General features: G+C 40.7%; 4 protein-coding genes across 7 annotated transcripts in view; 3 read left to right on the forward strand and 1 right to left on the reverse strand.

Annotated features, from left to right (window-relative positions):
- Positions 1–1,095, reverse strand: part of LOC307045676 (zinc-binding protein A33) — a 10,385-nt gene extending 9,290 nt beyond the window's left edge. The window contains exon 1 of the mRNA XM_079691499.1: positions 1,077–1,095. The gene's annotated coding sequence lies outside the window, so the exon portion shown is untranslated. The remainder of the gene's footprint in view (positions 1–1,076) is intronic.
- On the forward strand, positions 162–4,568 carry ino80e (INO80 complex subunit E). 4 transcript variants are annotated; one of them, XM_079691503.1, is made up of 9 exons: positions 198–285; positions 380–423; positions 569–651; positions 771–841; positions 1,468–1,520; positions 1,621–1,696; positions 1,837–1,954; positions 2,261–2,359; positions 3,617–4,568. In XM_079691503.1, the coding sequence occupies exons 3-9, from the start codon at positions 571–573 to the stop codon at positions 3,821–3,823; spliced, it is 705 nt and encodes a 234-aa protein (XP_079547629.1). In that variant the 5' UTR covers positions 198–285; positions 380–423; positions 569–570; the 3' UTR covers positions 3,824–4,568. The 4 variants fall into 4 exon arrangements, with proteins under 4 accessions (XP_079547630.1, XP_079547627.1, XP_079547629.1 ...); XM_079691501.1 differs by lacking the exon at positions 380–423 and having other exon boundaries at positions 171–285; XM_079691502.1 differs by having other exon boundaries at positions 284–423.
- Positions 4,569–5,493: 925 nt separating this feature from the next.
- On the forward strand, positions 5,494–10,524 carry LOC307013125 (uncharacterized protein). The gene is made up of 3 exons (XM_079640385.1): positions 5,494–6,084; positions 7,534–8,328; positions 9,432–10,524. Exons 1-3 carry the CDS (start codon positions 5,797–5,799, stop codon positions 9,945–9,947), a joined length of 1,599 nt encoding a protein of 532 aa, XP_079496511.1. The 5' UTR covers positions 5,494–5,796; the 3' UTR covers positions 9,948–10,524.
- A 1,097-nt stretch (positions 10,525–11,621) lies between these two features.
- The window catches only part of vars1 (valyl-tRNA synthetase 1), a 26,506-nt gene continuing 10,136 nt past the window's right edge, over positions 11,622–27,991 (forward strand). The window contains 15 exon segments of the mRNA XM_079640915.1: positions 11,622–11,730; positions 12,801–13,156; positions 13,508–13,651; positions 14,300–14,507; positions 14,596–14,711; positions 15,562–15,637; positions 16,230–16,330; positions 16,910–17,037; positions 20,167–20,331; positions 20,692–20,773; positions 20,853–20,972; positions 24,455–24,563; positions 24,743–24,922; positions 25,071–25,195; positions 25,345–25,440. Coding sequence (XP_079497041.1) covers positions 12,803–13,156; positions 13,508–13,651; positions 14,300–14,507; positions 14,596–14,711; positions 15,562–15,637; positions 16,230–16,330; positions 16,910–17,037; positions 20,167–20,331; positions 20,692–20,773; positions 20,853–20,972; positions 24,455–24,563; positions 24,743–24,922; positions 25,071–25,195; positions 25,345–25,440 — 2,004 coding nt within the window. The 5' untranslated portion in view covers positions 11,622–11,730; positions 12,801–12,802.

Genomic DNA, 27,991 nt, shown 5'->3' on the forward strand with positions numbered 1-27,991 from the left:
TTCTTTAAGTTTTGTAATGCTTTTTTAATTTTACCATCACCAGACACTTATTCAAAAGGTCTCAGAAACTCTAGAATTAGGGATTTTAATATTAAAAGTATCATCATTTGATTTGATCAGACAAACCATTGGAAACTGATTAATGGCTATTCTCTCAGAGAGGCAGCAGGTGGCGGTAATGCTCCGGATCGATGGTTGCACACCGCCATCGAAGGCGTAGAAGAAGATGAAAACGACGTCACAACGTAAACAAAAGCATGTCGCACAGACAGAATCAAGCTAGAGGTACCAATGGGTTTCAATAATAAAACAACATTGCTTTGAAATGAATAGAAAGCTTGTTTGCACACTTGAAATTAATATTGGTGTATATTTTCAGCAGCTTCTGAGAACAGCAGATCCGTTAGTTAGCGAGCTAGCTAGGTGAGCTAACGTTTAGCTTAGCATACAGTAGCTTCTTATGTGGTTTGTAATGCAGTCCGAGTTACTACAATTACCTCCAGTTTATATATATTACTGTAAGCAGGTGGTTTAGTAATTAATCCATTATTTGCATCCTTTATTTTAGAAATGAACGGTCAAGCGGACGTCGAAGTTGACTACAAGCGGAAATACAAAAATCTCAAGCGAAAATTAAAATTCCTTGTTTATGTAAGTACAGATAATCTATATGTGTTCAGTCAGTCTTTAGCAATCACGTTTAGTGCTTTATTAATACATATATGTTTCGTTTTCTGCATTGATTTCGTGTTTGTATTCCCTTTCTTCAGGAACAGGAATGTTTTCAGGAGGAGTTGAGGAGATCACAGAGGAAACTTCTCAAAGTGTCCAGGGACAAAAGGTGAGGGCACATTTTTGCCATATTTATATTAATTAGACATTTTGTATTTGTACACCTTTGTGTTCCAATCTTACTTTCCACCTTTTCGGTGTGTTTAAACGTAAAAAAATAAAGCAACCCTTTCCTCTAACCCTCACTAGGGACTCTTAGCCCAGATAAAATAGCCCCCCCAAAAAAAAAACTCACACAAAATAATTTATTTAAGGACAATGAGAATAATTTTAAAGGTACTTACTTCAGAGAACCGATGCTTAGGGAATCAAGTATGGTCCAGGAAATATTTAACAATTAGATTATAGGCTGGAAATGGTCAGATTAACTTGTTACGGAATGTTTCACCTTTTCTGATTGGATGTGGTAGAAGGGGTTATAGCGTTTCTAATGTGACCTGATATGTCAACAGCTATGGCAAACCTAAAGGCAACAACATCAGAATCTGTGGCTGCTATAACAGGGCAGGGTTCCAGTGTAACATCAAGGGCTTTCTTTGATGCACTTAAGAAACAAAAATAGCTTATTCTAGACAAGAAAAAAACTTGAACGTGATCAAAATGTGAAGGTGAGATCACATTGTGTGTACTTGAAAATGTGTTTACGTTAAACAATGTCCTTCACTCGTTTTCTAGCTTCCTCCTGGACAGACTGCTACAGTACGAGAGGGTAGATGAAGACTCCTCAGGTAATCCAAACGTGCTTAACAGTATCGAGTGTTTATGACTACGTAAATGTAGGAGTTGTAAACAGTAGGTGGATTTATGTCTTCTTGTCTTCTCTTCCAGATTCAGATGCAACAGTTTCTTCAGAAAACAGTGAAGGAGAAGGCCCCAGGGAGAGGGAACGAGATGTAACAAAGAAGTAAGCCAAACATTTATACTCACTGACTGACTTGGTGTTGCGTATTGAACCGAGTGGACCACTGTGAGAAAACATGTTGCACTGTGAATGCCCTTTCTGCCACACTGAGTTTCTCTTAATCTCTCATGTACTCTTTTCAGAAGAAGAAGTAATCCTGGAGCGTGTCTCCCATCTTCCTCCTCCCCTCATCTCTCCCTGCTGTCCCGTTCTGGTGTGAACCCCCTGCAGTCCTCAGGCGCTGGACCTTACCTCAACACCGTGAGCTTCCATCTCCCTTTCTTATATCTTAGTGCGGCCAGCAAGATGAACATTGCTGCCACTGCCCTGTCCTCATCAGCAGACATCTTTGTTTTAATTTGGCATTGTTTATCATTTGATTATTTTTTCATTTAATTCATACATTTTTATATCTTCATTTGGTGTTATTCTGTGTTTATTATGGCTCCACTGTCGTTGCATTGTTCATTTTTCTTTGTGTGTTTTTGTGTGTCTGTCTTGTAATGTTGCCATGCATGTGTGTTTGTGTGTTCATTTGATGTGTGGGGCCCTGCGTGTGTCGGGCAGATGCCCTTCCCACCGGAGTATTTGGCTCCTCCAGCTGAACGAGTGAAGAAAGAGAGAAAAACAAAGACGCCTAGAAACAAGAAAGAGACAACGGGGAAGGTGAGAGAGGAAGAGAAAAAAAAAATATTCATAGATTACAAAATACATATTCACTGCTTTCCTCTTACATATATTAATGTGCCATTTATGTTAATTAGCACCCAAGTCAATTCCAGTCTGTGGTATTTAGGTCGCAGAATATATGCATAGCAACAAGGAAATAATATTTGTTTACTTTTATGTTCTCCTTCAGAGAGAATCCAAGATGTATGTATTTAGTGTGATCCACATGAGCACCAGCTATTCTTCCTGATGTCACATAAACAGTCAAACAAACATTTACACATAAAGTCACATTAACACAACAAACAAAACAACTCATCCCAAGTATGGAAGTGCAGCCATCCCCTTTCAACCATCTTACAGAGGCCCGGTATTGTTTTTTTGGTTTTTCCATTTCTTGTAGTGTGTTATATAGGCTGTTGTGCATGTAGATGGTCTGCAAATAAGTACCTGCAAATGAGCATAATATGTCCCCTTTAAGCCAAAGACAAAACTAAATGAAATTGTTGTACTCAAACACAGACAGCAGTTCAAATATAATTTCTGAAATGAAGGTAGAACAAAGGTTGTAGCCAATCTTTAGTATTTTATTGAACAATATGCACCGGCAATGAATTGGTTGATTTTACCTTCTTGCACAACATTCCAGACAGGTTTTGATATATTAACTGAACTCGACTTCAATATTTATTTTTAAGGTAGGGTAGGTAATTCTGGAGAAACCAGCTTGAGTGTGCTAGAATTAGAAAATACACAGCCGGAGAAAATCTGCCACTTCCTTACAGAGCCCCTCCTCCAACACACACGAACGCGCACATGACCAATGAGGGCACGAGATAAGTTTGTGCACAGATGGAAGGCTGACAGGCAGGTAGGCCATCCAGTTACTTTAGCCGGCTCAGATGATTGGTCGTGCTTTTTACAGCGCTACGGCTTCCACAGATGATATTTCTTAATGTTTTTTTTGTCAAAGCACTTCAGATATTCATTGCTATCAGGATGTTAAGAGCATTCCATGAAATATAACAAAAAGTGTATCTCGAGCCGGTTTCTCAAACTGACCTACCCCACCTTTAAATAATGAAATTCCAGGACACTGATTTGCTGATTCTGGTTGCTTACTGATTTATTATCTTTGCTGATGTACATCTGTAATGCCGTTATCCATCCAGTTATACCCCTCATTCCTTCATCTTATCTCCATCCCTTTGTCCTTCCTCACATTTTCACTCTTATTTTTTGCATTCCTCTCAGGTTGTTGCCCCCATGGCAGCCAATTACCCATCAGCCCCTGCGGCCCCCCCGGCAGCCAGCAGCCCGTTCAGCTGGGTTCCCCGACAGATGCTGAGCGGAGACGCAGCGGAGGAGGAGGGGGAGAGCGACGGAGACAGTGACAGAGGAGATGAAGACAGAGGGGAGGGGGACGAGGCTGAACTGGTCATTGACCTCCCTAATGAGTGAGCCGCAGTGTGTGGTTAGATGTATTTATAAGCAAGGGATGCAGGGTTTGTACATCTGTGTGTGAGTGAGTGAAAGACAGAATGTGACTGAATGTATTTCCTGTTTCCACCCCCCCCCCCCCCCCCCTTGTGGACTTTTTCCTAATTGCAGTATCACTATCAAAAAACTCTCCCAGATAGATGTGGTTTTTACATGTGGAGAATTACATTTGTGACTAAATAACAGTTTGACAAGTGTCTAGGAGAAATCCACAGCCAGTGAGATGAATGGGTAGTTTTTTCTGTTAACATTTCCAAACTGATGATTATTTGTCTAAACAGTTTATCAATCTACAAACTGTGACTACGACTAGGTGTGTCCTGCATAAAGAGAGCTTTTGTTTATTTGTTTTGCATTATCTAAACGCCATCTCCGACTTGGTATTGCATAAATGCTGCACTCCATTAAAGCTAGTGTAATTGAGATATATTCAGATGTTACGTCATCTTTACTCGTTACAGGAGGTTTTGTCGTTTCTACTTCTACAATGTTCAATTTCTTTTACACAATGTGTCATAAGTCAGAGCTACACCCTGTCAATTCCAAAGTTTTTTGCACCTTTTCAGATGTGTGTGTGTGTGTGTGTAAAATGTCATACTGTCAAACTAAAAGATTTTGTTTTAAATTGTGTGTCACGTTTCACTCACAGATTCTATGGACACAATGTTACACAAACTAGTTTACATAAAACGGTTTATTAAGGTTGTATGTTTGTTGTCTTAAAGTGTGTAGTGTGCCCCACCCAAAGCATCACACCCTAAAAATCTCATTCCAGACTTACAGTCACTCATCGAGGTGTGCTCCAGTCTGTGTGAACTCTTATTGTACCCAGGACATGTGTACTTAGCACATTCACTACATAAAAGCTGTGTTTAAGAACATCTTATTGAAACCTGGTTCACGTTAGTTATGCACATGTTGTTTTTCTTGACTTGATTGCAAAGAGTCCTTATTCCACTCTTGATGGAAGCCCAGAGGGACATTTGACGGATGTCTGCCACAACTCTTAAGCAACTTAAGGGCAGCAGAACTGGACTCCACCTCTCCTTCATGCCAACAAAGAAAGCTGGACATGTTTGTGTTCACTCTTACTCATGATAATTAGATAGCATGCAGATTGCTGTTTATGCCACTTAACTATTTTATTAAGACCAGTCAGTGCCAAAAACGTGTCGCAACATGCATGTCTTTAATAAAAAGCCAGCTGTAATATGTAACAGGGAGTGTGTTTTTATTCAGGAAAAGCTCAATAATCCCTGCACTCTGTGATACAATGACCCGTGACTTTGACACTGTCAGGATTAAGTTTTAATGAGGATGGCATTGTTACATTTAGCTCAGTCAGGGATATTTTAGCTGCTGTTATACGTGAGAACTCCTGCCTGATAAGGAACTATCTTATCAAAGCAACTGTACCTTTTCAGCCCTTCTCAGGAATGTGATTTAAACAGAATAATGGCCAATGAGAGTGTGTCATTCCAGGTACTAACCTCGACAACGACCATTGTTTTGGAATCTGGATTTACAGGTATTGGGCAGCTTTTGATGGGTGTGTGCGTTGCTTGTATACTTTACAGCAGTGGGAGTTAAAGGTGTAACCATAGAGTGCTTAAGAGGGAGGGGTGAAGTGGAGGTACTCCCAGAGGGAGAGTGGAAGAGGGAGGAACTGACAGAGGGGGCGAGGTTGTCAGTGAAAAGGGAAATGAAGGAGTAAGCAGGATTGTGCCTGCAATACAGATCCATTCTGCTGACTTTCAAAGAACACAGCCATGGTTGGACACAAACTGCAGCAGAGAACCAGGAGCCAGTGAGGAAACAACAACCGTATCTTTCCCATCTATAAACGGAAACCACTGGATAATTTATAAGCCTCTCCCTCCTGCTCTGTGTGTGTGTGTGAGGCAGAGGGGGGATTTGCTGAACTCACCACCACCATGCTGCGTCCTGCTGCTGTCAGTGCAGCTGTGAGTGTGTGTGTGTGTTTGCTGCTGGGCCTGTCTCTGGCAGATGAGGACTCCTCGGAACCGAGCCTCTGCAGCGGCTGTTTCCACAGACGGACGCCTCCTCAGGGGGGGTCCTCGGGGCTGCGCTCGCTCTGTCACAGCCTCCCCGGGGGACAGGCGTTCGCCTCGCTGTCCAAACCGTCCTGTGACACAGCTGTCTGCACGGCCTTCACTCTCAGCATCGCAGGGACGGAGGAGGGGGGAGGGCATGTTGATGTGGTAAGGAAAATCTATCATGTTGTTTACAGTAGGACTACCTGCTTTTGAATGATGGATTTTGAAAAAATAACCGTATAAATCACAGATGGGGGTTCCAGGATGCAGTTTCGAGTTACTTGTACTTTGATTCTATGCTCCTTTATACTTCGACTCACCTTCAGAGAAACATGATGTGTTTACTCAACTGTATATTTGACAGATATAGTTTCTATTCAGATTAATTGATAAGATAACACAATAAAAGCATTGTTGAAAATGAATCTATTTGTTCCTAATCTCTTTGTGTTTATTTAAAAGAACTCCTAAGCTTTTGAAATGATTAATCAAACATGTTGTAATACAATATATGTAAGTTAAATGGGGCCTATTTGTCTCTTTCCTGTAGTGTGTTATGGGTTTGTGCATGTAAATGGTCTGCAAAGGCCAACATCCCTGTATTCCTTCAAGAGGAGTTTCTCTCCCACACCCCCCCTTCATGAAATGTCTCTATTGGACTCCTTTGTGTACTCATATAACATAGTGACATCACTATGTAACACTTGAGCTTCTCGTGGCTACAACACATTGTAGGTGATAGGCTATGGGAATGGACATTTCTAAGTGGTTGACCAATCACAACAGAACCGGCCAACTAACCAATCAGAGCAGACTGGGCTCTGGTTTCAGACAGAGGGTGAAATGAAGTGCTGCAGCACAGGCAGTATGAGGAAAATAAAGAGCTTTTTGAACTTAAAGCATGGAGACATGTCCCAGTAGAGCAGGGGTGTCAAACTCAAATACACAGTGGGCCAACATTTAAAAATGGGTACGAGTCGAGGGCCGGACTGGTTCAATGTTTATTGCAAAACTTATGAAATGAACTTATTGCACATATTAAACCTGGAACTAACAAAGCTTAACTTATTGCCTATAAAAACAACATTAAACATTAAATAATCAGTTGCATTCATTTCTTATGGCTCTATCTGCAGAGTCATTCATTATGATTACATTTTTCCACAGGCCAACAACAGCTTCAAAAAAACTATTCCCCTCAAAGAGCAAACCAAACATGCCCTGTTGTCTCAAGAAAGAAAGTGCAGAAGGAAACATCCATTAAACTCAGTGTGCTGCTCTGTGATGCTAGTTCAGATACTTGGCATCTCATCTTGGGTGCAAGTTGAACAATGTTTGGGGTCAGGCTCTGAGCTGAGGAGACCCTCAGGATGGAGTGAAGGTGTGTGTGCGCAATATACCGACGGGCCAGATCAAATAGGAATTAGAAATGATCCTGCGGGCCGAAATTAAATCCACCAAGGGCCTGATTCCGGGCCTTGAGTTTGACACATATGCAGTAGAGGAACAAAATACTTCCTGAAATCAGCATAATAAACCCCCCTTTATACAGGGTTATAATGTACACTTTCATATATGTTACACTCATACTGTGGCTCTTCTTGTTTCTGGCAGACAGAGGAAGACAACAAAGTACCGGTACCAGCCCTTCTCAGAGGAGGGGATACATCTCACCCTGTCTCACCCACAGACTCCCCCCTTCAGCTCTGGGACGCCACAGTCACAACACTGGTCCAGTCCACCATCGCTCCCAAATGCAGCTCTTTAGGCGGAGATCTCTACATCCTGACGGGGGTGGGGGGTCTCGGGGCGGCTGAGGATGGAGACGAGGAGTGTCAGACGAAGCCTCTGTGGTCTGCAGTGTGCTGCGCCGTCCCGGAGGGGAAGAGGGGCTTCAGTTTGGGGTTAATCACAGAGACAGGGGAAGGGGAGAGGCAAGTGAGCGTTGAGGAGCTGGAGGAGTTGCTAGGAGTGGCTGAGCTGTTCGCAGAGGGATGTGGAGGAGCAGCTGGGGAGATTGTTGACATCAAAGAGGGTCTTCACATTGAGGGGCTCCCTGGAAACATAGAAATATTGGATGCAGATCTTACTGATGAAAACAAAGGAGACAAAGATGCAGAGTCAAACCCTGCAGGTGGAGATCCTGATGGAGAGGAGGTTAGTTCAGGTTCAAAGAAAGGAGAAGAGGCTGGTTCAGAAGGTAGTGTTGAAGAGCCGAGCGATGTGACTCAATCACGATCTGTCAGATCAGAGTCTCCTGACCCCTCAGCCGACTATGGGGCTGTGGAAGAACAAGAAACAGACACAAACTCCAGCTCCATGTTGGTCTACGTCCTCTCCACCACCTTGTCCATCCTCAAAGCTCCGCTGCGACCGGTGTTCTCCAGAGTCACAGATTTCCCAGGACAGGTGATATAAGTTACTGAAGCCTCTTAGAAACTGTTTTATTAAAGGGACACTCCTGCATCGATGCCATGAGGCTCATGACAATGGTCTGAAGCAAATTGTAATAAGTGATCCAATGTCCTATTCTGCTAGCCTTACACAGTAGAGCGGAGAAAGGGATCTCACACAGTCACAAACACGGCCATTTTCCAGTCATTGGATGCAGCTTAGTTGAATGTATATTGAAGCTGTTTTACAATTCTGCATCTGGTAAGAACGGCCTTACCGGTCACCTATGACCCTATTTATACACTCTGTGCAGCTAAATACTATTGCATGACAAATCGAAACAAAATAATATAACATGCCAACAACAAACGGAAATAGCTCCTACACAAATAATTCTACTCTTCCTGTAATGCAGAGGACTCAAAGGCTGTATTTGTCATATGCACAATAGCTACAGTGTGTAGAAAAAGACAAAAGAGCCAGCCTCAACCCAGTTTCTAACGCAGGCTTTCTACTACACATTCTTGAAGTGAAAGGCCAAGTCGGATTACATTTTAAAGTTACTTTTTTAGACTTTAGAGTGTTTTTGCAGAGAAACAGAAAACATTATACAACTGTTTTAACAGGCGGAGTAGGATTCCTCATTGCAAGGAAAGTGTATAAGTGCTCCTTTTTAATTTGACCAATTACAGCCAACATATTTCATAATGACAAGTACTTAAGCTCATGTCGAGTAACTGATAACTTTGAAGATTACTAAAGGAATTGAAAATAATAAAAGAAATAAATTAAACAAGTCTTTAAAAGGCAACAAAACCACATTAAAACCGGAATGCAGCAACTGCAGGAAAACATTACAACTGATAGACTATTACAGCAAGAGCCTGTTAAATAGAACGTGGCGATGTTCAGTGTGTTAGGAGGTAAACAATTCAGTTTAAACAGGTTGAGTTTCAGTGATTATTAGATCTCCTTATGCCAGTGTGCTCCTCCCAGACACTGGAATGAGGTGCGACCTGCAGCAGGTGTTTACTCCTTACTGGTCCTCAGGTTATGTGTCATTTTATTATTCACACCATTCTCTCAGATAAAATATTAAATCATTTTTCTCTTCCCAGGTGACATACGTACTTCAGGAAGACCTCGGGGTTCTGTCTGCCCTGCCTGGAGAAACCTACTCTCTATTCCACCTCCTGACCTCGGACTTCTTGTCCTGTATGGGCTCAGCTGGAGATACAATCCTCGATATTGGTGAAAACTGCTTCTCCAACACCTACTACGTCTCCTCCTCCATGCTGGGGGCTTTAGTGGACAGCTGCTACACGGGGGTCACCGGCGTGGGGACCCTTGCTGGAGACGCTGTGGGGATATGTGGGGAAGCGTTGGATAATACTTGGTGGGTGACCAAGTTCTTCGGGGGGCGGCTGTGGGAGCAGAGCGAGGGCTACGTGGGGACGGTGGTGTCAGAGATGGGGGGTCAGGCCAACGCTTTAGGTGGAGGGTTTGGGAGGATGGTGTGGAGAAGTGGAAGTGGGGTGTTTAATGTCTTTAGAATGGGAGGGGGTTTAGTGTTTGGAGTGGTGGATGTACTCATTGGTGGGATGAGAATGGCTTTGGGGTATGAGTCAGAGTAGAAAGTCCACATGAAGCCATTAAAAACGTTTCAATTTATTTCTCAATTTGTGAATTTCTTTAAAGAGTGTGAAAAAAGGGGGTACCGTTTCACTTTGATGTCATTTAATAATAATTAAATAATAAATATAAATTGTATTCAAGGCGCCTTTCATGACACCTAAGGACACCGTTCGATTTGTTAAATATTCTAAGAGGTAAAAGCATGAGAACAAGATAAAAACACAAACATACCATCATGGAGAAGACAATTTAAGTGGACACATGATAGGGTCAGGTTATTCAGGGGAAACAGGGAGTTGGCTGATCTGAGATAACTTGATACTGTATGCCTTAGCTGTTTTAGAAGGATAGCCATTTTTTAGTCGAATTTAGTGGTATTTACACTGTAGGTCTTACACTTCACTGTGGCTGGCTGTCCAATACATCTGCTGCTGCGACAAGCAACCCCACTGTGATTTAAAAACACTGTGCACAAGGCTTTTGGATGTAGATATATTAAAAACTATTCCTGTATGATAGTTGTTATGGTTAATGTTTGCTTATGTGTACATTTTAATAAAAGAGAATGCTGGCTTATCACATTGTTTTTGTCTTTGTGTGTGCTTGTGATATATGAAATATTTTACTCTGAGCTGATTAACTGACAGAAAGGTAGTTACCTTTACATTTGGCAGAAAAAGCATGATAAGTTTAACCAGAGGTGGAAATACATGAAACTGGACTGGGACTGAACTTTCTTTTTACTATTTTTCAGGGTGAAGTTAAAGGTAGGGTATGTAAGTTTGAGAAACCGGCTCGAGATACACTTTTTGTTATATTCCATGGAATGCTCTTAACATCCCGATAGCAATGAATATCTGAAGTGCTTTGACAAAAAATCTGGGGAATCCGGCATGGCTAAAATAACTGGATGGCCTACCTGCCTGTCAGCCTTCCATCTGTGCACAAACTCATCTCGTGCCCTCATTGGTCATGTGCGCGTTCGTGTGTCTTGGAGGAGGGGCTCTGGAAGGAAGTCTGAAGGAAGGGGCAGATTTTAGTACTTTCAAATTCTAGCGCACTCGAGCTGGTTTCTCCATTCTTACCTACCCTACCTTTAACATAATAACTTGCAGAGGTGTATAGTAAGTATATTTACTCAAGTACTTTACTTCAGTACAATGTTGAGATACTTGTACTTTACTTGAGTATTTCAGTTTTATGCTACTCTGTTCTTCTACTCCACGACAATTTAGAGGTCAATTGTACACTTTTGCTCCACTACATTTATTTAATACCTTCAGTTACTTTACAGATTTGGATTCAAACTCAACTGACTTTAGTTGCACCTGGAGTAAATTCACAAGCTACCCTGCAGTATACAAAGTCCTTAAAACTAGCTGCACCTTTACCAGCTTTGACAACACTTTAATGACCAATCATTATAAAACATATCATATATATTATTCTGAAATGGACCAATCTGCACAATGACTACTTTTGGTACTTTAAGTAGATTTTGATGCTTATACTTTTGCACTTTTACTTGAGTAACATTTTTAATGCAGAACTCTTACTAGTATTACTATACTCTTGTACTTCTACTTTTACTCGAGTACAAGATCTGAGTACTTCTCCCACCTCTGTTATTATTATTGTTAAAAAATAAATCATTTTCCGGTTTGCGGCCGAAGCGGCCGGAACCCGGAAGTGTTTGGTTGCATCAGACAGCAGAGAGAGGACTCATGTGGCTCTGCTGTGGATGCTAACTTAAGCTGACGTCTCTTTCTGTTTCATTCAAAGGTAGGATTAACTTCTTACAGACGCATTCAATAAAAAGCCCCGGGTTTATCAAACACTAACTTAAGAGCGACTTTTAAATAACCGCTACGTGAGGTAAACAAGCCTAAAACTCAGCATGCACTCACAATAACTCGAGTTTCAGTTTGTCTGAGGAGCTAAAGCTAACTAGCCTGTATTGCATGACTTTTCGTCATCCTTTGACAGGTGGCAGAGATGAGCTTTAAAGGAAGTGAAACATATTGTTAACTAGCTGATTTAACCGCACCCTGACACTTTGAAATGCTGAAATACGAGTACATTATGTGTTTTTTTAGACACCTTTAACCAGTTTGTTGACACATTTTGCATCTCTGGTTGCCTCAATAGATGCCACACTTTTTAACTGGATTTACAGGCTAACACACCCACTCCACCATCTTCAGGCACAATGTGTTTGATTGCATTTTGGACATATTTGTTTTGCAAAAAAAAATAAGCACAAAGTCAAACCAGTTCATAATCAGAATAAGAATCATAATTCCTTTATTTGTCCAACAAAGGGGACACTTACATTGTTACAGCAAAGTATAGAGACGAAGAAAATAGAGAACTGTTATATGTAAAGGCATGCACATAGTAGTTTTACAGAAGTACACATTCAAGTAGAGCAGTATTTATAAAATCAAATACGTGTAGCACTGTAGATTTAAGTGTGACATATAACATTAGTAAACGTATTACTGCACATAGTTACATACAGATTCCTGTTGCAGTAATGGATGGACTAACTAGGAGTAGCAGCCAGTAGTAACAATAATATTAGCTGAATATATTGCACATAAGTAATGTACATATTGTCTGTGTTTTCACCAGAGATGGCCACTCTCTACGTGTCCCCTCAGTTCATAATCAGAATAAGAATCATAATTCCTTTATTTTTCCCACAAAGGGGACACTTACATTGTTACAGCAAAGTATAGAGACAAACAAAAAAGAAAACTATTATATGTGAATGCATGCACATAGTATTTAAACAAATTGCAATTTACAGTGCACATAAGTAATGTACATATTGTCTGTGTTTTCACAAGAGATGGCCACTCTCTACGTGTCCCCCCACCCTGATGACTTCAGGAGCCTCCTGGCTCTCATCGCTGCAGAGTTTTGTCCGTCCTCCCGCCCCCGGACCCTCACAGAGGACCCTCCTGCGTCCCTGAATGCCTGCTCTAGACCCACCCTGGTGCTGGGCGCTGGGGGAAGTGAGTCTGTCCTCAGCGGGGCCCCTGCTGTGTCCTGGTACCTGGCCAATCAGGGGAAGAGGGCCGGTGCGGATACAAAGCAGCAGAGCCAGGTGTGGCAGTGGCTCAGCTTTGCAGACAATGAACTCACCCCGGTGTCCTGTGCTGTGGTCTTCCCTCTGATGGGGATGACGGGGGTGGATAAGAAGGTATGTTTCAAGTTTCAAGGCTTTATTGTCATTAGCACATTAGCTACAGTGTAGATATGGCAATGACAACTTAGGACACAGGCTCCTCCTAAAGTGAAACATGAATATATATAATGTCCAAAATGTTTGGAGAAGTAAATACAAATAAAATAGAAATATTGCAAGAAGAGTCAATATGGAATGATATATTAGATACTAATTAGCTAAATGCAATCAGATGGATGTTGATGGATGTGGTTTAAAAGGTTCAGGTGTTTAATAGTCTTATGAGGTGCAGCCACATCTTTTTGGTGGACATGTGTGTGTTTTATTCATCTGATCTATTCTCAAATAAGTGATTGTGTGTCTCAGCTCCAGCAGAGTTCCCGTGCAGAGATGATGCGTGTACTAAAGGTTCTCGATAAGGCACTGGAGCCCAGAACCTTCCTGGTGGGGGAGAGCATCACCCTGGCTGATATGGCTGTAGCGACAGCTGTTCTCCTGCCTTTCAAATATGTATGTATGACGTGCATCACTTATCTCAGTTTTTTTCTGTAGAACAAATGACTCTGTAGAAAGAACTCTCACCCATGTTTGCCAGCTGTTTTTTAAATTAGGGGTGCACAGATTGTGAAATGTTGGGCCTGTACTGTTTTAATTTACAATTTGGCTGATAGCAGATGCCATCGTTTTGTGGCTTTTGTTTAATTAGTTCTCATTTTATTTATCACCCTTGTTTGCCAGGGAAACAAAGACATATCTGTAATACAGTCATTCACCCCTTTATTACACTATCTTTTAATGAGCACACATTCAATCATACTAAACAATTAAAAACCACCCATCCAAAAACCACCCATAACTGTTCTAACTACTAAACATGTCCTGAAAGCTTTTCTGCCTTGATACATGTCAGCGGGTTTATCTATGAGACGCAGAGTTGAACAGCGGCACCCTCTCCGTGCTGGTACAATGTGCTAGAAAACATGAAGGTTATTTCTATAATCTGAATTCAGTTTCATTTGTGGAAAAAATATGTCTTACAAACTGAATGTGTGGTCCTTAACTGACGGTATAATACTCACAGTTCAAAGTCAACAAGGCTGCAGATACTAAAGTATATATATCAGTTAACCATAGTATGATACTATTTTTGTCCTTAAGGTGTTGGAGTCATCAGACAGGAAAGTCTTGACCAATGTTACCAGGTGGTTCACAACCTGCACGAATCAGCCTCAGTTCCTGAAGGTGTTGGGGGCGATCACTCTCTGTGAGAAGATGGTGCCGGTTACACCCAAACCAAAAGCTGCTACGAACCCTAAAGCTGCTCCTGCCAGTCCTGCTGTTGAATCCGCTGAAGCTGAAGCTAACGGTGAGGAAGTCCTCTGCCACCGTTCACAAATATTTCTCTTTTTTTCTGTGTGAACAGTATTCTGATGTTGTCATGTTTCCTCCTTCAGGCCCACCAAAGACAGAGGCCCAGCTGAAGAAGGACGCTAAGAAGAGAGAAAAGCTGGAGAAGTTCCAGCAGAAGAAAGACACGGAGGAAAAGAAAAAGTCTCTGCCACAGACAGAGGTATGGATAGTTCACTTTTAGAATTTGAACTTATTGTAAGATAAGTAAAAACATAAATAAATAAATATGGTCTATATCAGTGTTTTTCAAAGTGGGGGCCACCAGGGGGCGCCAGGGGGGTCACGCAAAGTTTGAGGGAAACAGGATTTATTTTTATTTTTAAAGTTTAATTTTTTTTAACATTTTCTTAGATGTTATTAATAACTCCATATCTATCAATCTATGTGTCCTTTGATGCCAATCTTTTCATATTTTTTTATTTTGAATCACACGACTGCCCTTCAAGCCAATCAGAATCGAGCTGCCGCTACTGAGAGTGAAACTGAGTATCTGCTCAGCTTTTGGAGAAAGTGAGAGCTAGTGAATGTTTCGCTCTGCGGCTGGATGAGAGCACGGATGTAGCAAATGTCGCAGAATTGCTTGCATACATCAGATTTATTTCAGAAGACAACTTTGTTGAGGAAATATTATTTTGCAAAGCACTGGAAGGTAGGACCACAGGAAGAGACATTTTCCAAGTTTTAGATGAGTACATCATCTCAAACGGACTTGACTGGTCTCGTTGTGTGGGTGTGTGTTCAGATGGGGCAGTGGGGCTATGACAGGCAAAGAAAGTGGAGTGACAGCTTCGATCAGGCAGAAGGCCCAAAATGTAGTGGCAACGCACTGCATGCTCCATCGGGAGGCACTTGTACACATCATTTAAATGTGTACAAGTGCTATATGGGGGTCCTTGGCATGGCAAAGTTTGGGAACCCCTGGTCTATATCAATAACACAGCTTGGTTACTAATGTTTTGAGTTGGTCAAAGATCATTTGATCATATTTTTTGTGCTTTTTTGTCTTTCAGAAAAAGGCCAAACCGGAGAAGAAGGAGCTGGGAGTGATCTCGTACAGCGTCCCCACGGCCCCCGGGGAGAAAAAAGGTGATTAATCACTCTTGGCGCATGTGTTTCCTTTCTTGTAAAGGAAGGTGTGCTTGTGACGTCACCAGATACAGAAAGATAGATTTGCTGCAGATATATTTAGTTTCTCTGTCCCGTGAATCAGATCAGCTCCAACATATTGTGGGTTCTTCCTTTACCCATTTACATCCTTCCACCAATTGTTCTTAAAAAATCGTGCCAGTGGTTTTTCCTGTATTCCTGCAGACACACAAACTGAGCTGAGAGTATAAAAACACAAACGATGAAAGTTAAGGGATAGTCTAGCCACAAGAACTCCTACAGAGACGCGTCACGACACAAGAGTATGTTCTAATGAAAGTATAACAAATTGAAGGTAACTAAAAAACAAATTAAAAAGTACAAACAGTTCAAATGAACAATTACTATGCGTAATATAAAATACAAGTTGAATAAAAAATACCAGCAGGTTTGTTTTGCCCCTTAGTGGTGGTGAGGGGGATTGTATCATGTAAGAAACTGGTCTCCATGGATACCCTTAATAATGCTAAGGGTCTTCTGTTTTTCATTATAATTAGATTCAGATAATATCAACCCTTTTTCTAACTTTCAGATGTGATAAGCCCGCTCCCTGACTCCTACAGTCCTCAGTATGTGGAGGCGGCCTGGTATCCGTGGTGGGAGAAGCAGGGATTCTTCAAGCCTGAGTACGGGGTAAGGAAGTCCTCCCCGTCGCAATATGTTCACACAAAAGACTATGTCGTATTTGTACGCCTGCGACATCTGTTGATTTGAACTGATTTAGAATTTGATGATTAAAGGTCAGGGTCGCTGTGACCACACACAACACATGTTTCAGCCGTAACTCAAATATCAATATGATTTTAAAGACAATTTCACACAAATGTCAAAAAACAATTATGATATTAAATCTAGTTTGTCCCTTGATTTGAAAGTGATTTTTAATGATTTACAAGGCTTTACATAACCTTGCCCCGACATATTTAAGTGACTGTCTCATCTGATCAACCTGCAAGGACACTTAGATCCTCCAATGTTTCACTTTTAAAACGGCAACCTCAATTTTAAAAAGTAAATTATCCTTTTTAGTAGTATCACTGTTCATGTTTGAATGTTTTATTGTTTTTAAATATTTTAATTATGTTCCTCTTTTGTTATTGTGATTTTGTGTCATACTCTGTAAAGCACTTTGGGCTGCGTCAAGCATGAAAGGTGCTATATATAAACATCTCTGTCTGATACAACATGCGTGTCCCTCACTACGTTCTGCAGAGGAAGAGTATCAGCGATGCTAACCCTCGCGGTGTCTTCATGATGTGCATCCCTCCCCCTAATGTGACCGGATCCCTCCACCTGGGTCACGCTCTCACCAACGCCATTCAGGACTCTCTGACCAGATGGTAACTACCCTTGGACTTTTTAAATAGCCTGAAATACAGAGTCAGATGTTCAGTAAGGCTCTTGTTGCTTCATGGGATTTCTCATGTGTGATTTCTGAAGTATGCAAGATGGCTGTGTTTTGGTGCGCTCTGTTTTGTCTTGTTTAGTGCGTTAATACAGTGTTTACATACAGGACATGGTGTTTACATACAGGACATGGTGTTTACATACAGGACATGGTGTTTACATACAGGACATGGTGTTTACATGGTGTTTACATACAGGACATGGTGTTTACATACAGGACATCGTGTTTACATCGTGTTTACATACAGGACATGGTGTTTACATACAGGACATCGTGTTTACATCGTGTTTACATACAGGACATGGTGTTTACATCGTGTTTACATACAGGACATGGTGTTTACATACAGGACATCGTGTTTACATCGTGTTTACATACAGGACATGGTGTTTACATACAGGACATGGTGTTTACATAGAGGACATGGTGTTTACATAGAGGACATGGTGTTTACATACAGGACATGGTGTTTACATAGAGGACATGGTGTTTACATAGAGGACATGGTGTTTACATACAGGACATGGTGTTTACATACAGGACATGGTGTTTACATACAGGACATGGCGTTTACATACAGGACATGGTGTTTACATACAGGACATGGTGTTTACATACAGGACATCGTGTTTACATGGTGTTTACATACAGGACATGGTGTTTACATAGAGGACACCGTGTTTACATCGTGTTTACATACAGGACATGGTGTTTACATACAGGACATGGTGTTTACATACAGGACATGGTGTTTACATGGTGTTTACATAGAGGACATCGTGTTTACATACAGGACACCGTGTTTACATACAGGACACCGTGTTTACATACAGGACACGGTGTTTACATACAGGACACGGTGTTTACATACAGGACATGGTGTTTACATACAGGACATGGTGTTTACATAGAGGACACCGTGTTTACATGGTGTTTACATACAGGACACCGTGTTTACATCGTGTTTACATACAGGACATGGTGTTTACATAGAGGACACCGTGTTTACATCGTGTTTACATACAGGACATGGTGTTTACATAGAGGACACCGTGTTTACATCGTGTTTACATACAGGACATGGTGTTTACATACAGGACATGGTGTTTACATACAGGACATCGTGTTTACATGGTGTTTACATACAGGACATGGTGTTTACATAGAGGACACCGTGTTTACATCGTGTTTACATACAGGACATGGTGTTTACATACAGGACATGGTGTTTACATACAGGACATGGTGTTTACATGGTGTTTACATAGAGGACATCGTGTTTACATACAGGACACCGTGTTTACATACAGGACACCGTGTTTACATACAGGACACGGTGTTTACATACAGGACACGGTGTTTACATACAGGACACGGTGTTTACATACAGGACATGGTGTTTACATACAGGACATGGTGTTTACATACAGGACACCGTGTTTACATACAGGTCACCGTGTTTACATACAGGACATGGTGTTTACATACAGGACACCGTGTTTACATACAGGTCACCGTGTTTACATACAGGACATGGTGTTTACATACAGGACATGGTGTTTACATCGTGTTTACATACAGGACATCGTGTTTACATACAGGACACCGTGTTTACATACAGGACATAGTGTTTACATACAGGACATGGTGTTTACATCGTGTTTACATACAGGACACCGTGTTTACATACAGGACACCGTGTTTACATACAGGACATGGTGTTTACATACAGGACATAGTGTTTACATACAGGACATAGTGTTTACATACAGGACATGGTGTTTACATCGTGTTTACATACAGGACACCGTGTTTACATACAGGACACCGTGTTTACATACAGGACATGGTGTTTACATACAGGACATGGTGTTTACATCGTGTTTACATACAGGACACCGTGTTTACATACAGGACACGGTGTTTACATACAGGACATGGTGTTTACATCGTGTTTACATACAGGACATCGTGTTTACATACAGGACACCGTGTTTACATACAGGACATAGTGTTTACATCGTGTTTACATACAGGACATAGTGTTTACATACAGGACATACAGGACATAATGTTTACATACAGGACATAATGTTTACATACAGCACATACAGGACATGGTGTTTACATAAAGGACATACAGGACATGGTGTTTACATACAGGAAATCGTGTTTACATACAGGACATAATGTTTACATACAGGACATCATGTTTACATAAAGGACATACAGGACATCGTGTTTACATACAGGACATAATGTTTACATACAGCACATACAGGACATGGTGTTTACATAAAGGACATACAGGACATGGTGTTTACATACAGGAAATCGTGTTTACATACAGGACATAATGTTTACATACAGGACATCATGTTTACATAAAGGACATACAGGACATAATGTTTACATACAGGACATCGTGTTTACATAAAGGACATACAGGACATAATGTTTACATACAGGACATCATGTTTACATAAAGGACATACAGGACATAATGTTTACATACAGGACATCGTGTTTACATACAGGACATAATGTTTACATAAAGGACATACAGGACATCGTGTTTACATAAAGGACATACAGGACATGGTGTTTACATACAGGACATCCAACTCTTTCTACGCATCTGTCTTCCTTGTAAACTAATTTCCACCACCTAGTTTCCATTCAACATATCCATCACTTCAGTCACATGCTTTTATCACATGGCAATACTTGTGTTGATGTATAATGTTTTCATAATCTTTATGCTATGACGTTTGCATTTTGTCTTTGTCTTTGCTTTTGTTTGCTTTGTACTTCCCTTTGTGGGGCTAGAATACATTTTGATTTGATTTGAAGAGCTCCTCCATTCTACTTCTATGTAAATACTGCTGTATTTTAATGTTATTATAGTTGTCGTAAAATAGTTCTCTCTCTGTGTTTTTTTATTTTTGTTTATGTATGCACCGTGACATCAAGTTAAATTCCTCGTACGTGTCAACCTACCTGGTAATGAACCTGTTTCTGATTCTGATTTAAATTGGCTTGTTTTCCTCTCTGTTTCCAGGCACAGGTGTCGGGGGGAGACCACCCTGTGGAACCCGGGCTGTGATCACGCCGGCATCGCCACCCAGGTGGTGGTGGAGAAGAAGCTGATGAGAGAAAAGGGCCAGAGCCGGCACGATCTGGGCAGAGAGAACTTCATCCAGGAAGTCTGGAAGTGGAAGAACGAGTGAGTGGAAGAAAGGAGGACATATGAGCGATATCAGCTTTGAATAATACTGGAATAAACATCATGTGTCAATCACAAACTGGAACTATTTGTGTCACGATGGAGAAAGTGAACTGATATCGTAAAACCTCATAGGCCAGATTTTATTTTGACAAACCTATGATTTTACTGTGAAGTCCTGATCAACCCCTAATGTTCGTATTGTTCACTGTTTTTATTTTATCTTATCGGACAGACAAAATCAAGATGTACAATTACTATGTCTTGAGAAAACACTGTTTGTGTGTCAATACAAAATATATTACAGAACAATACTGGAATAAAGACACAGTGATAACCTGGCCCTTTTGCCGTTTTCAGGAAGGGAGACCGTATCTACCACCAGCTGAAGAAGCTGGGCTCCTCTCTGGACTGGGACAGAGCCTGCTTCACCATGGACCCTGTAAGTCCTCTCCCTGAACTCATTTGAAGAATATCCTAATTTCCTCTTTTCTCATGACCGTATCCGCTTCACTCTCCAGAAACTCTCGTATGCTGTCCAAGAGGCCTTCATCCGCATGCACGATGAGGGAGTGATCTACCGGAGCAAGAGGCTGGTCAACTGGTCCTGCACGCTGAACTCTGCCATCTCCGACATAGAGGCAAGTCTGCTTTTTATTAGAGAGATACAAATGTAGGGTTATGGTCAAATAGTCCAAGAATCAGCTCCTAACGTCTAACCCTATCTCCTATTGCTTGACCTCTGAGTGAAACGTCACGGGGTTAAGGGATAGTGGATAGGAGAATTCAAAAGGACTTAGGAGAAGAGACTGCGGTACTTTAGAGAATCCGACTGCACTTTCACTATCTGACGTATTTATGATGCGCCAGCGGACGTCATGAATGTGCGTCTGCTGCTGTGGGGAAACTATGGAAACCGCAGTTTTCTATAGTGGACTACAACATGGATGTTTAATAAGAACGAGGGACTCATCTAGAGACTCTGCACCGTGCTCTGATGCTGTTGCTTTGCTTTATGAACGGAGACAACAGAGAAACATATTCTTCATGACCAAAGTTGGAATTGAAATAAAAAAGGAAAGTGAAATTTATGCTCATCACCCTCTCCCTCCGGTCCACATGAATACAAATGATCCCAATACGTATGATTGTATGAACTATGAAAAGATCTTAAAATCAATAGAAATGTATTTATTATAAACGTTAGTCTTGAACATCTATCACTGTGTCACCATTCAAACATCTTTTAAAAGTTGAACAAACCCCACACATCTCAGTGAAACGTTGACTTTATTTGATCATTTCAGTAAAAGCTAACGTTCATATTTCTCTTTTTGATTATAATACTGATGGACGTTCAAAACAAAGCACTTTGGCAACTTACCACATACGTTTTAAAATGCTTAATAAGCACCGTAACTTTCATAATATCATTTCTCGGTCATAATCGGTTGTTTCCGTGAACGGCCGACTGTTGTGTGACGGCAGATGCTGCGGCTGCAAGGCATTGTGGGGCAGCATTTTCTCCTCTCCTTTCGTCAAGGGAGGTCCAGTGGTTCCTAAGCTAAAGGAGGTTATAAAGGAAGTTTGAAACCTCCTTTCCTATCATCTAGAGCAGTGCTACTCAAAGTGTGGTACGCGGACCACTGGTGGTCCGTCAGCGCCCCCTAGTGGTCCGTGAGTATATTGGTAAAATTTCACATTTGAAATAAATAAATACATTTAAGTTTTCCGCTCTCTTGCGGGAATATCTCCTCAATGAAGCGAGCTTAAGTTTCACTTTCGATTGCATGATATAGCCCAGCGCAACACCTTCGTCACACATGTTGCCACTTGTTTGTACCATTTTGAGGCGACTTGTAATCTGTTCTAGAAAAACGATGTGATTTTGGATATTTGTGTAGTTAGGTAGTCCGCAAGTGTTTTTGTATTGGTTAAATGGTCCTTGGTATGAAAAGGTTTGAGAAACACTGATCTAGAGAATTGGAACGGCACTTATAATGGCTGCCTGCCACTGAGGGACTTCCGGGTCATTTCACTAAATGGACTATTCGACTGCAACCAATTTCACTTTCAGTCAAATCACAAACATATGTCGGTCTACTTGTTCCTATTATTTTCGTATTATGTTTGAATCTTAGGGTTTGACGGTTGGAGCATATGTTTAGACTTTTTTTTAGCAACAATACACTTATTTTTATAGTTGGGTAAGAAACAACAGTTGTTATAGATCACTACAAAACGTTGTCTGAAGCATATAATAATAACAACTGAAGAATGCTGAAAGTGGTCTGAGTTTAGAGTCTTTGTTCAGATACTTCACGTTTCTTAACCCTCAAGTTTGAAAATGCATCCTATATTTCATCCAACACAAAATCTAATATTGATGCATTTGAGAAGTTTAGCGTGTTCTTTTGCTCCAGAAGTTACATTTCTAAGGAATGGGAATGTGTTGCATTTCTGCTTCTGCTCTCTCCTCAGATCCCTTGTCTGTGTGCGTTTGTGCTCCCTATAATAGTCCTGTAAATAAGGAAAATAACATTTATTTTTGTGGCTTTCCTGTAGCTAATTAGCACTCAGTATATAAGTGAGAATCAGTGTTGGTATACTCAGGTTCTGCCAGAAGGGTAAACAGTTTTTGAACACACACACACACACACACACACACACACACACACACACACACACACACACACACACACACACACACACACACACACACACACACACACACACACACACACACACACACACACACACACACACACACACACACACACACACACACACAGGTACACGCTGAGGAAAAGTTTTACGATAAGTAATTGCGTTTTAAGTGCCATGTTGTGTAGACTGATTGAAAGCTGATTTGTATTGAGTGGTCAACATTTACTAGAAAATAAATGCTCTGACTGTTCAATTCCCTACTTTTGTACCGGTTATTATTCATCAGAGATATTGTGCCTCAGTCGTTGTAAACAAAGCTACAGCTTATTGCCTTAAATCAGGGGTTCCCAACCCCTGGGCCGCGAAATAGCTGTGAGTTTATCTTAATATTTTCAGAATTATAAATACCGGTATATAAAAATATTTTATCATAATAGATTTTTTCGCACCTATACCAGTCATATTATTTCATCCAGTAGCCCAGTTAATCTTTCACCAGAAAACCGTTGAAAATGGCTTTTATGATGTTCCGAGGGATTCGGCGGCTCAGCCTAAGGTCTCAGCCTCTCGTGCGCACGAGCAATTCGGGTATTCCCAAAAGAAGATAGTTTAATCTTAATCTCGATGTAGTGCTAAATGCTATCGGAGTGCACCGGAACGAACGTATCATAATATCTTCTGAAAACAAATGCCAGTGTCACACACACACACACACACACACACACACACACACACCTGGCCCTTTTCTCCAGCTGTGCACTTCTGACTTAGCCTGATCCTTTAATTCACGGCTATTTCCAAAGTCAGATGCTGCCAGACTCTGGATGCACACACACACACACACACACACACACACACACACACACACACACACACACACACACACACACACACACACACACACACACACGGACGGACATCACTGGATTATCCATAAATCATACAAACAAAAACAAAACGTTGATTTATGTGTTTTCCCGTTTTGGTTTAAAAACTGAATAATGTTGGTTTTTTGGTTTTCCGTTTTTCTGAAAAAAACCAAAAAATGACACCGGTTATTTTTTTTAAACGTTGTTAATATGTTTTGGTTGCATATTGCTCTAGTATTTCTTCAGGTTGTTACATACAATTAGCCTCTGTTGCTACCTGCTGGTGGTGAGTAAATATTAAAATCAGTTAAAATGTACAACCGGTCCGCGATTTTTTTTATGTATCTGCCGGTCCTTTGCACAACAAAGGTTGGGAACCCCTGCCTTAAATCATTGGCTTTAAGGCCTCTACAATGTGATTATAGTCAGAAAGTAAAGGTACACAAAAGAAGTATGATTTTGGAATTCATAGCAAATGACATGATCAGTTTTTTCCCTGAGTACCCAGCCTTACTTGTTATAAGCCGGTAGTTTGATCAGAGCTGTGCATGCTGTGCTCTCTTAATTAAATCTGCGGTTGGTTTCAGGTGGATAAGAAGGAGCTCACTGGCAGGACGCTGCTGCCCGTGCCCGGCTACAAAGAGAAAGTGGAGTTCGGGGTGTTGGTGTCTTTCGCCTACAAAGTGGACGGAACAGGTATGTGAGCACATGGAGAGGAGAATATAACGAACAAACACCTTGATACGATATGATAATACTTTATTGGTCAGATCAAGTCTGAAATCTGTATCTCTAATTAGATGGTAGCAGTTCATATTCGCTGCTCAGAACATGAGCCACTTGTGTAACACCTTCCCTCTTTCTCTGTTGCTTAGACGAGGAGGTGATCGTGGCAACAACTCGTATCGAGACCATGCTGGGAGACAGCGCTGTATCCGTGCACCCCGCTGACCCCAGGTATCAGCATCTCAAGGGGAAGATGGTGCTGCACCCCTTCTGCGACCGCAAAATGCCGATCGTCTTCGATGATTTCGTGGATATGAGCTTTGGAACAGGTAGGCATGGTTACAGGACGAGCCAATCTGCCTGTGGCGCTGCAGTGTGCTGAGAATAAGTGATCATAACATGTCGTTACGCCATGCCACTTGCCTCATTATGGCCTGTATTTCCCTCTCCTGTCCCTCTGCACCATTCTGTGCTCAGGTGCTGTCAAAATCACCCCAGCCCACGACCATAATGACTACGAGGTTGGAGAGAGACACAATCTGGCCTTCATCAACATCTTGGATGAGAACGGCCTGCTCATTAACGTGCCCCCTCCCTTCCTGGTAAAGTGTCTCATTATCGCCCCTTTCCCCTGCAGAGTGTGCATCTCCACCACCGTCTCACTAAAAAGTCAGACTTCCTCACAAGTTTGCTCGGTGTAGCAGTTTCATGTCTTGCATTTTCATTTTTAAGTATTCTGTCTGTACCCCAGGGCATGAAGCGTTTTGAGGCCAGGAAGGCCGTGCTGCAGGCCCTCAAGGACAGGGGCCACTTCAAAGAGATCAAAGACAACCCTATGGTGGTCCCAGTGTGCAGGTAAATAATAATGTTTATTTAGTATAGCACCTTTCACAGAAATAAAATTCACTAAGTGCTTCACAAGAAAGAACAAAAGTTAAAATTCAGATCACAGAAACATGAATACAAAAACATGAGGTAGAAAGTCAAGGTCAGACATCGCACAAGTACACACATTCTTTACTCAAGTAGAAGTACAGAAGCTTTGAAATGTACTTCAGTAAAAAGTACCCATAACTAGCAGCTGTTTTAAAGAGTACCTGACCTCCCTTTATATTAATAGAACAATAATGTCATTGTTAGCTAATGAATGTTTCCATGGTGACCAACGGCAACATGACAACGTTTTCATTGGTCCCTCTTCTTTAGAGAAGACCAGGAAATGATGGATACACGGATCGTGTTCAAATCAATAGGCACGCAATGACTCTAAATAATAATGATCACGCCACCAAACACACATTCAGACTAAAGGAACCAGCCTGTTTGGAAAATGTGAGAAGTAGAAAGTTCAGGTATTTGTGTTCAACATGTAAGAAGTAGAAAGTACAGGTATTTGTGTTCAACATGTAAGAAGTAGAAAGTACAGGTATTTGGGTTCAACATGTAAGAAGTAGAAAGTACAGGTATTTGGGTTCAACATGTAAGAAGTAGAAAGTACAGGTATTTTTGTTCAACATGTAAGAAGTAGAAAGTACACGTATTTGTGTTCATCATGTGAGAAGTAGAAAGTACAGGTATTTGTGTTCAACATGTAAGAAGTAGAAAGTACAGGTATTTGTGTTCAACATGTAAGAAGTAGAAAGTACAGGTATTTGTGTTCAACATGTAAGAAGTAGAAAGTACAGGTATTTGTGTTCAACATGTAAGAAGTAGAAAGTACAGGTATTTGGGTTCAACATGTAAGAAGTAGAAAGTACAGGTGTTTGTGTTCAACATGTAAGAAGTAGAAAGTACAGGTATTTGGGTTCAACATGTAAGAAGTAGAAAGTACAGGTATTTGTGTTCAACATGTAAGAAGTAGAAAGTACAGGTATTTTTGTTCAACATGTAAGAAGTAGAAAGTACAGGTATTTTTGTTCAACATGTAAGAAGTAGAAAGTACACGTATTTGTGTTCAACATGTAAGAAGTAGAAAGTACAGGTATTTGTGTTCAACATGTAAGAAGTAGAAAGTACAGGTATTTGTGTTCAAAATGTAAGAAGTAGAAAGTACAGGTATTTGTGTTCAACATGTAAGAAGTAGAAAGTACAGGTATTTGTGTTCAACATGTAAGAAGTAGAAAGTACACGTATTTGTGTTCAACATGTAAGAAGTAGAAAGTACAGGTATTTGTGTTCAACATGTAAGAAGTAGAAAGTACAGGTATTTGTGTTCAAAATGTAAGAAGTAGAAAGTACAGGTATTTGGGTTCAACATGTAAGAAGTAGAAAGTACAGGTATTTGTGTTCAAAATGTAAGAAGTAGAAAGTACAGGTATTTGTGTTCAACATGTAAGAAGTAGAAAATACAGGTATTTGTGTTCAACATGTAAGAAGTAGAAAGTACAGGTATTTGTGTTCAACATGTAAGAAGTAGAAAGTACAGGTATTTGTGTTCAACATGTAAGAAGTAGAAAGTACAGGTATTTGTGTTCAACATGTAAGAAGTAGAAAGTACAGGTATTTGTGTTCAACATGTAAGAAGTAGAAAGTACAGGTGTTTGTGTTCAACATGTAAGAAGTAGAAAGTACAGGTGTTTGTGTTCAACATGTAAGAAGTAGAAAGTACAGGTATTTTTGTTCAACATGTAAGAAGTAGAAAGTACACGTATTTGTGTTCAACATGTAAGAAGTAGAAAGTACACGTATTTGTGTTCAACATGTAAGAAGTAGAAAGTACAGGTATTTGTGTTCAACATGTAAGAAGTAGAAAGTACAGGTATTTGTGTTCAACATGTAAGAAGTAGAAAGTACAGGTATTTGTGTTCAACATGTAAGAAGTAGAAAGTACAGGTATTTGTGTTCAACATGTAAGAAGTAGAAAGTACAGGTATTTGTGTTCAACATGTAAGAAGTAGAAAGTACAGGTATTTGTGTTCAACATGTAAGAAGTAGAAAGTACAGGTATTTGTGTTCAACATGTAAGAAGCAGAAAGTACAGGTATTTGTGTTCAAAATGTAAGAAGTAGAAAGTTCAGGTATTTGAGTTCAACATGTAAGAAGTAGAAAGTACAGGTATTTGTGTTCAACATGTAAGAAGTAGAAAGTACAGGTATTTGAGTTCAACATGTGAGAAGTAGAAAGTACAGGTATTTGAGTTCAACATGTAAGAAGTAGAAAGTACAGGTATTTGTGTTCAACATGTAAGAAGTAGAAAGTACAAGTGTTTGTGTTCAACATATAAGAAGTAGAAAGTACAGGTGTTTGTGTTAAACATGTAAGAAGTAGAAAGTACAGGTGTTTGTGTTCAAAATGTAAGAAGTAGAAAGTACAGGTATTTAAAAAGTCGTAGTGGAGTAAAGTACTGATATCAGAAAAATGTACCGTAATTTTCGGAATATAAGCCGCGCCTTTTCCCT

Source organism: Notothenia rossii, assembly GCF_949606895.1.
Source record: "Notothenia rossii genome assembly, chromosome: 7".
Classification (NCBI taxonomy): Eukaryota; Metazoa; Chordata; class Actinopteri; order Perciformes; family Nototheniidae; genus Notothenia; species Notothenia rossii.

What these genes read in the sequence shown, in the direction of transcription:
- ino80e (XM_079691501.1), top strand. Translation starts at nt 258, where the DNA reads ATGTCGCACAGACAGAATCAAGCTAGAG. An exon ending in AAAGTGTCCAGGGACAAAAG is followed by an intron (nt 842 to 1,467) that starts GTGAGGGCACAT and finishes CTCGTTTTCTAG; the next exon opens with CTTCCTCCTGGACAGACTGC. An exon ending in CTGGACCTTACCTCAACACC is followed by an intron (nt 1,955 to 2,260) that starts GTGAGCTTCCAT and finishes TGTGTCGGGCAG; the next exon opens with ATGCCCTTCCCACCGGAGTA.
- LOC307013125 (XM_079640385.1), top strand. Translation starts at nt 5,797, where the DNA reads ATGCTGCGTCCTGCTGCTGTCAGTGCAGCTGTGAGTGTGTGTGTGTGT. An exon ending in GGGGAGGGCATGTTGATGTG is followed by an intron (nt 6,085 to 7,533) that starts GTAAGGAAAATC and finishes TGTTTCTGGCAG; the next exon opens with ACAGAGGAAGACAACAAAGT. An exon ending in TCACAGATTTCCCAGGACAG is followed by an intron (nt 8,329 to 9,431) that starts GTGATATAAGTT and finishes TTCTCTTCCCAG; the next exon opens with GTGACATACGTACTTCAGGA.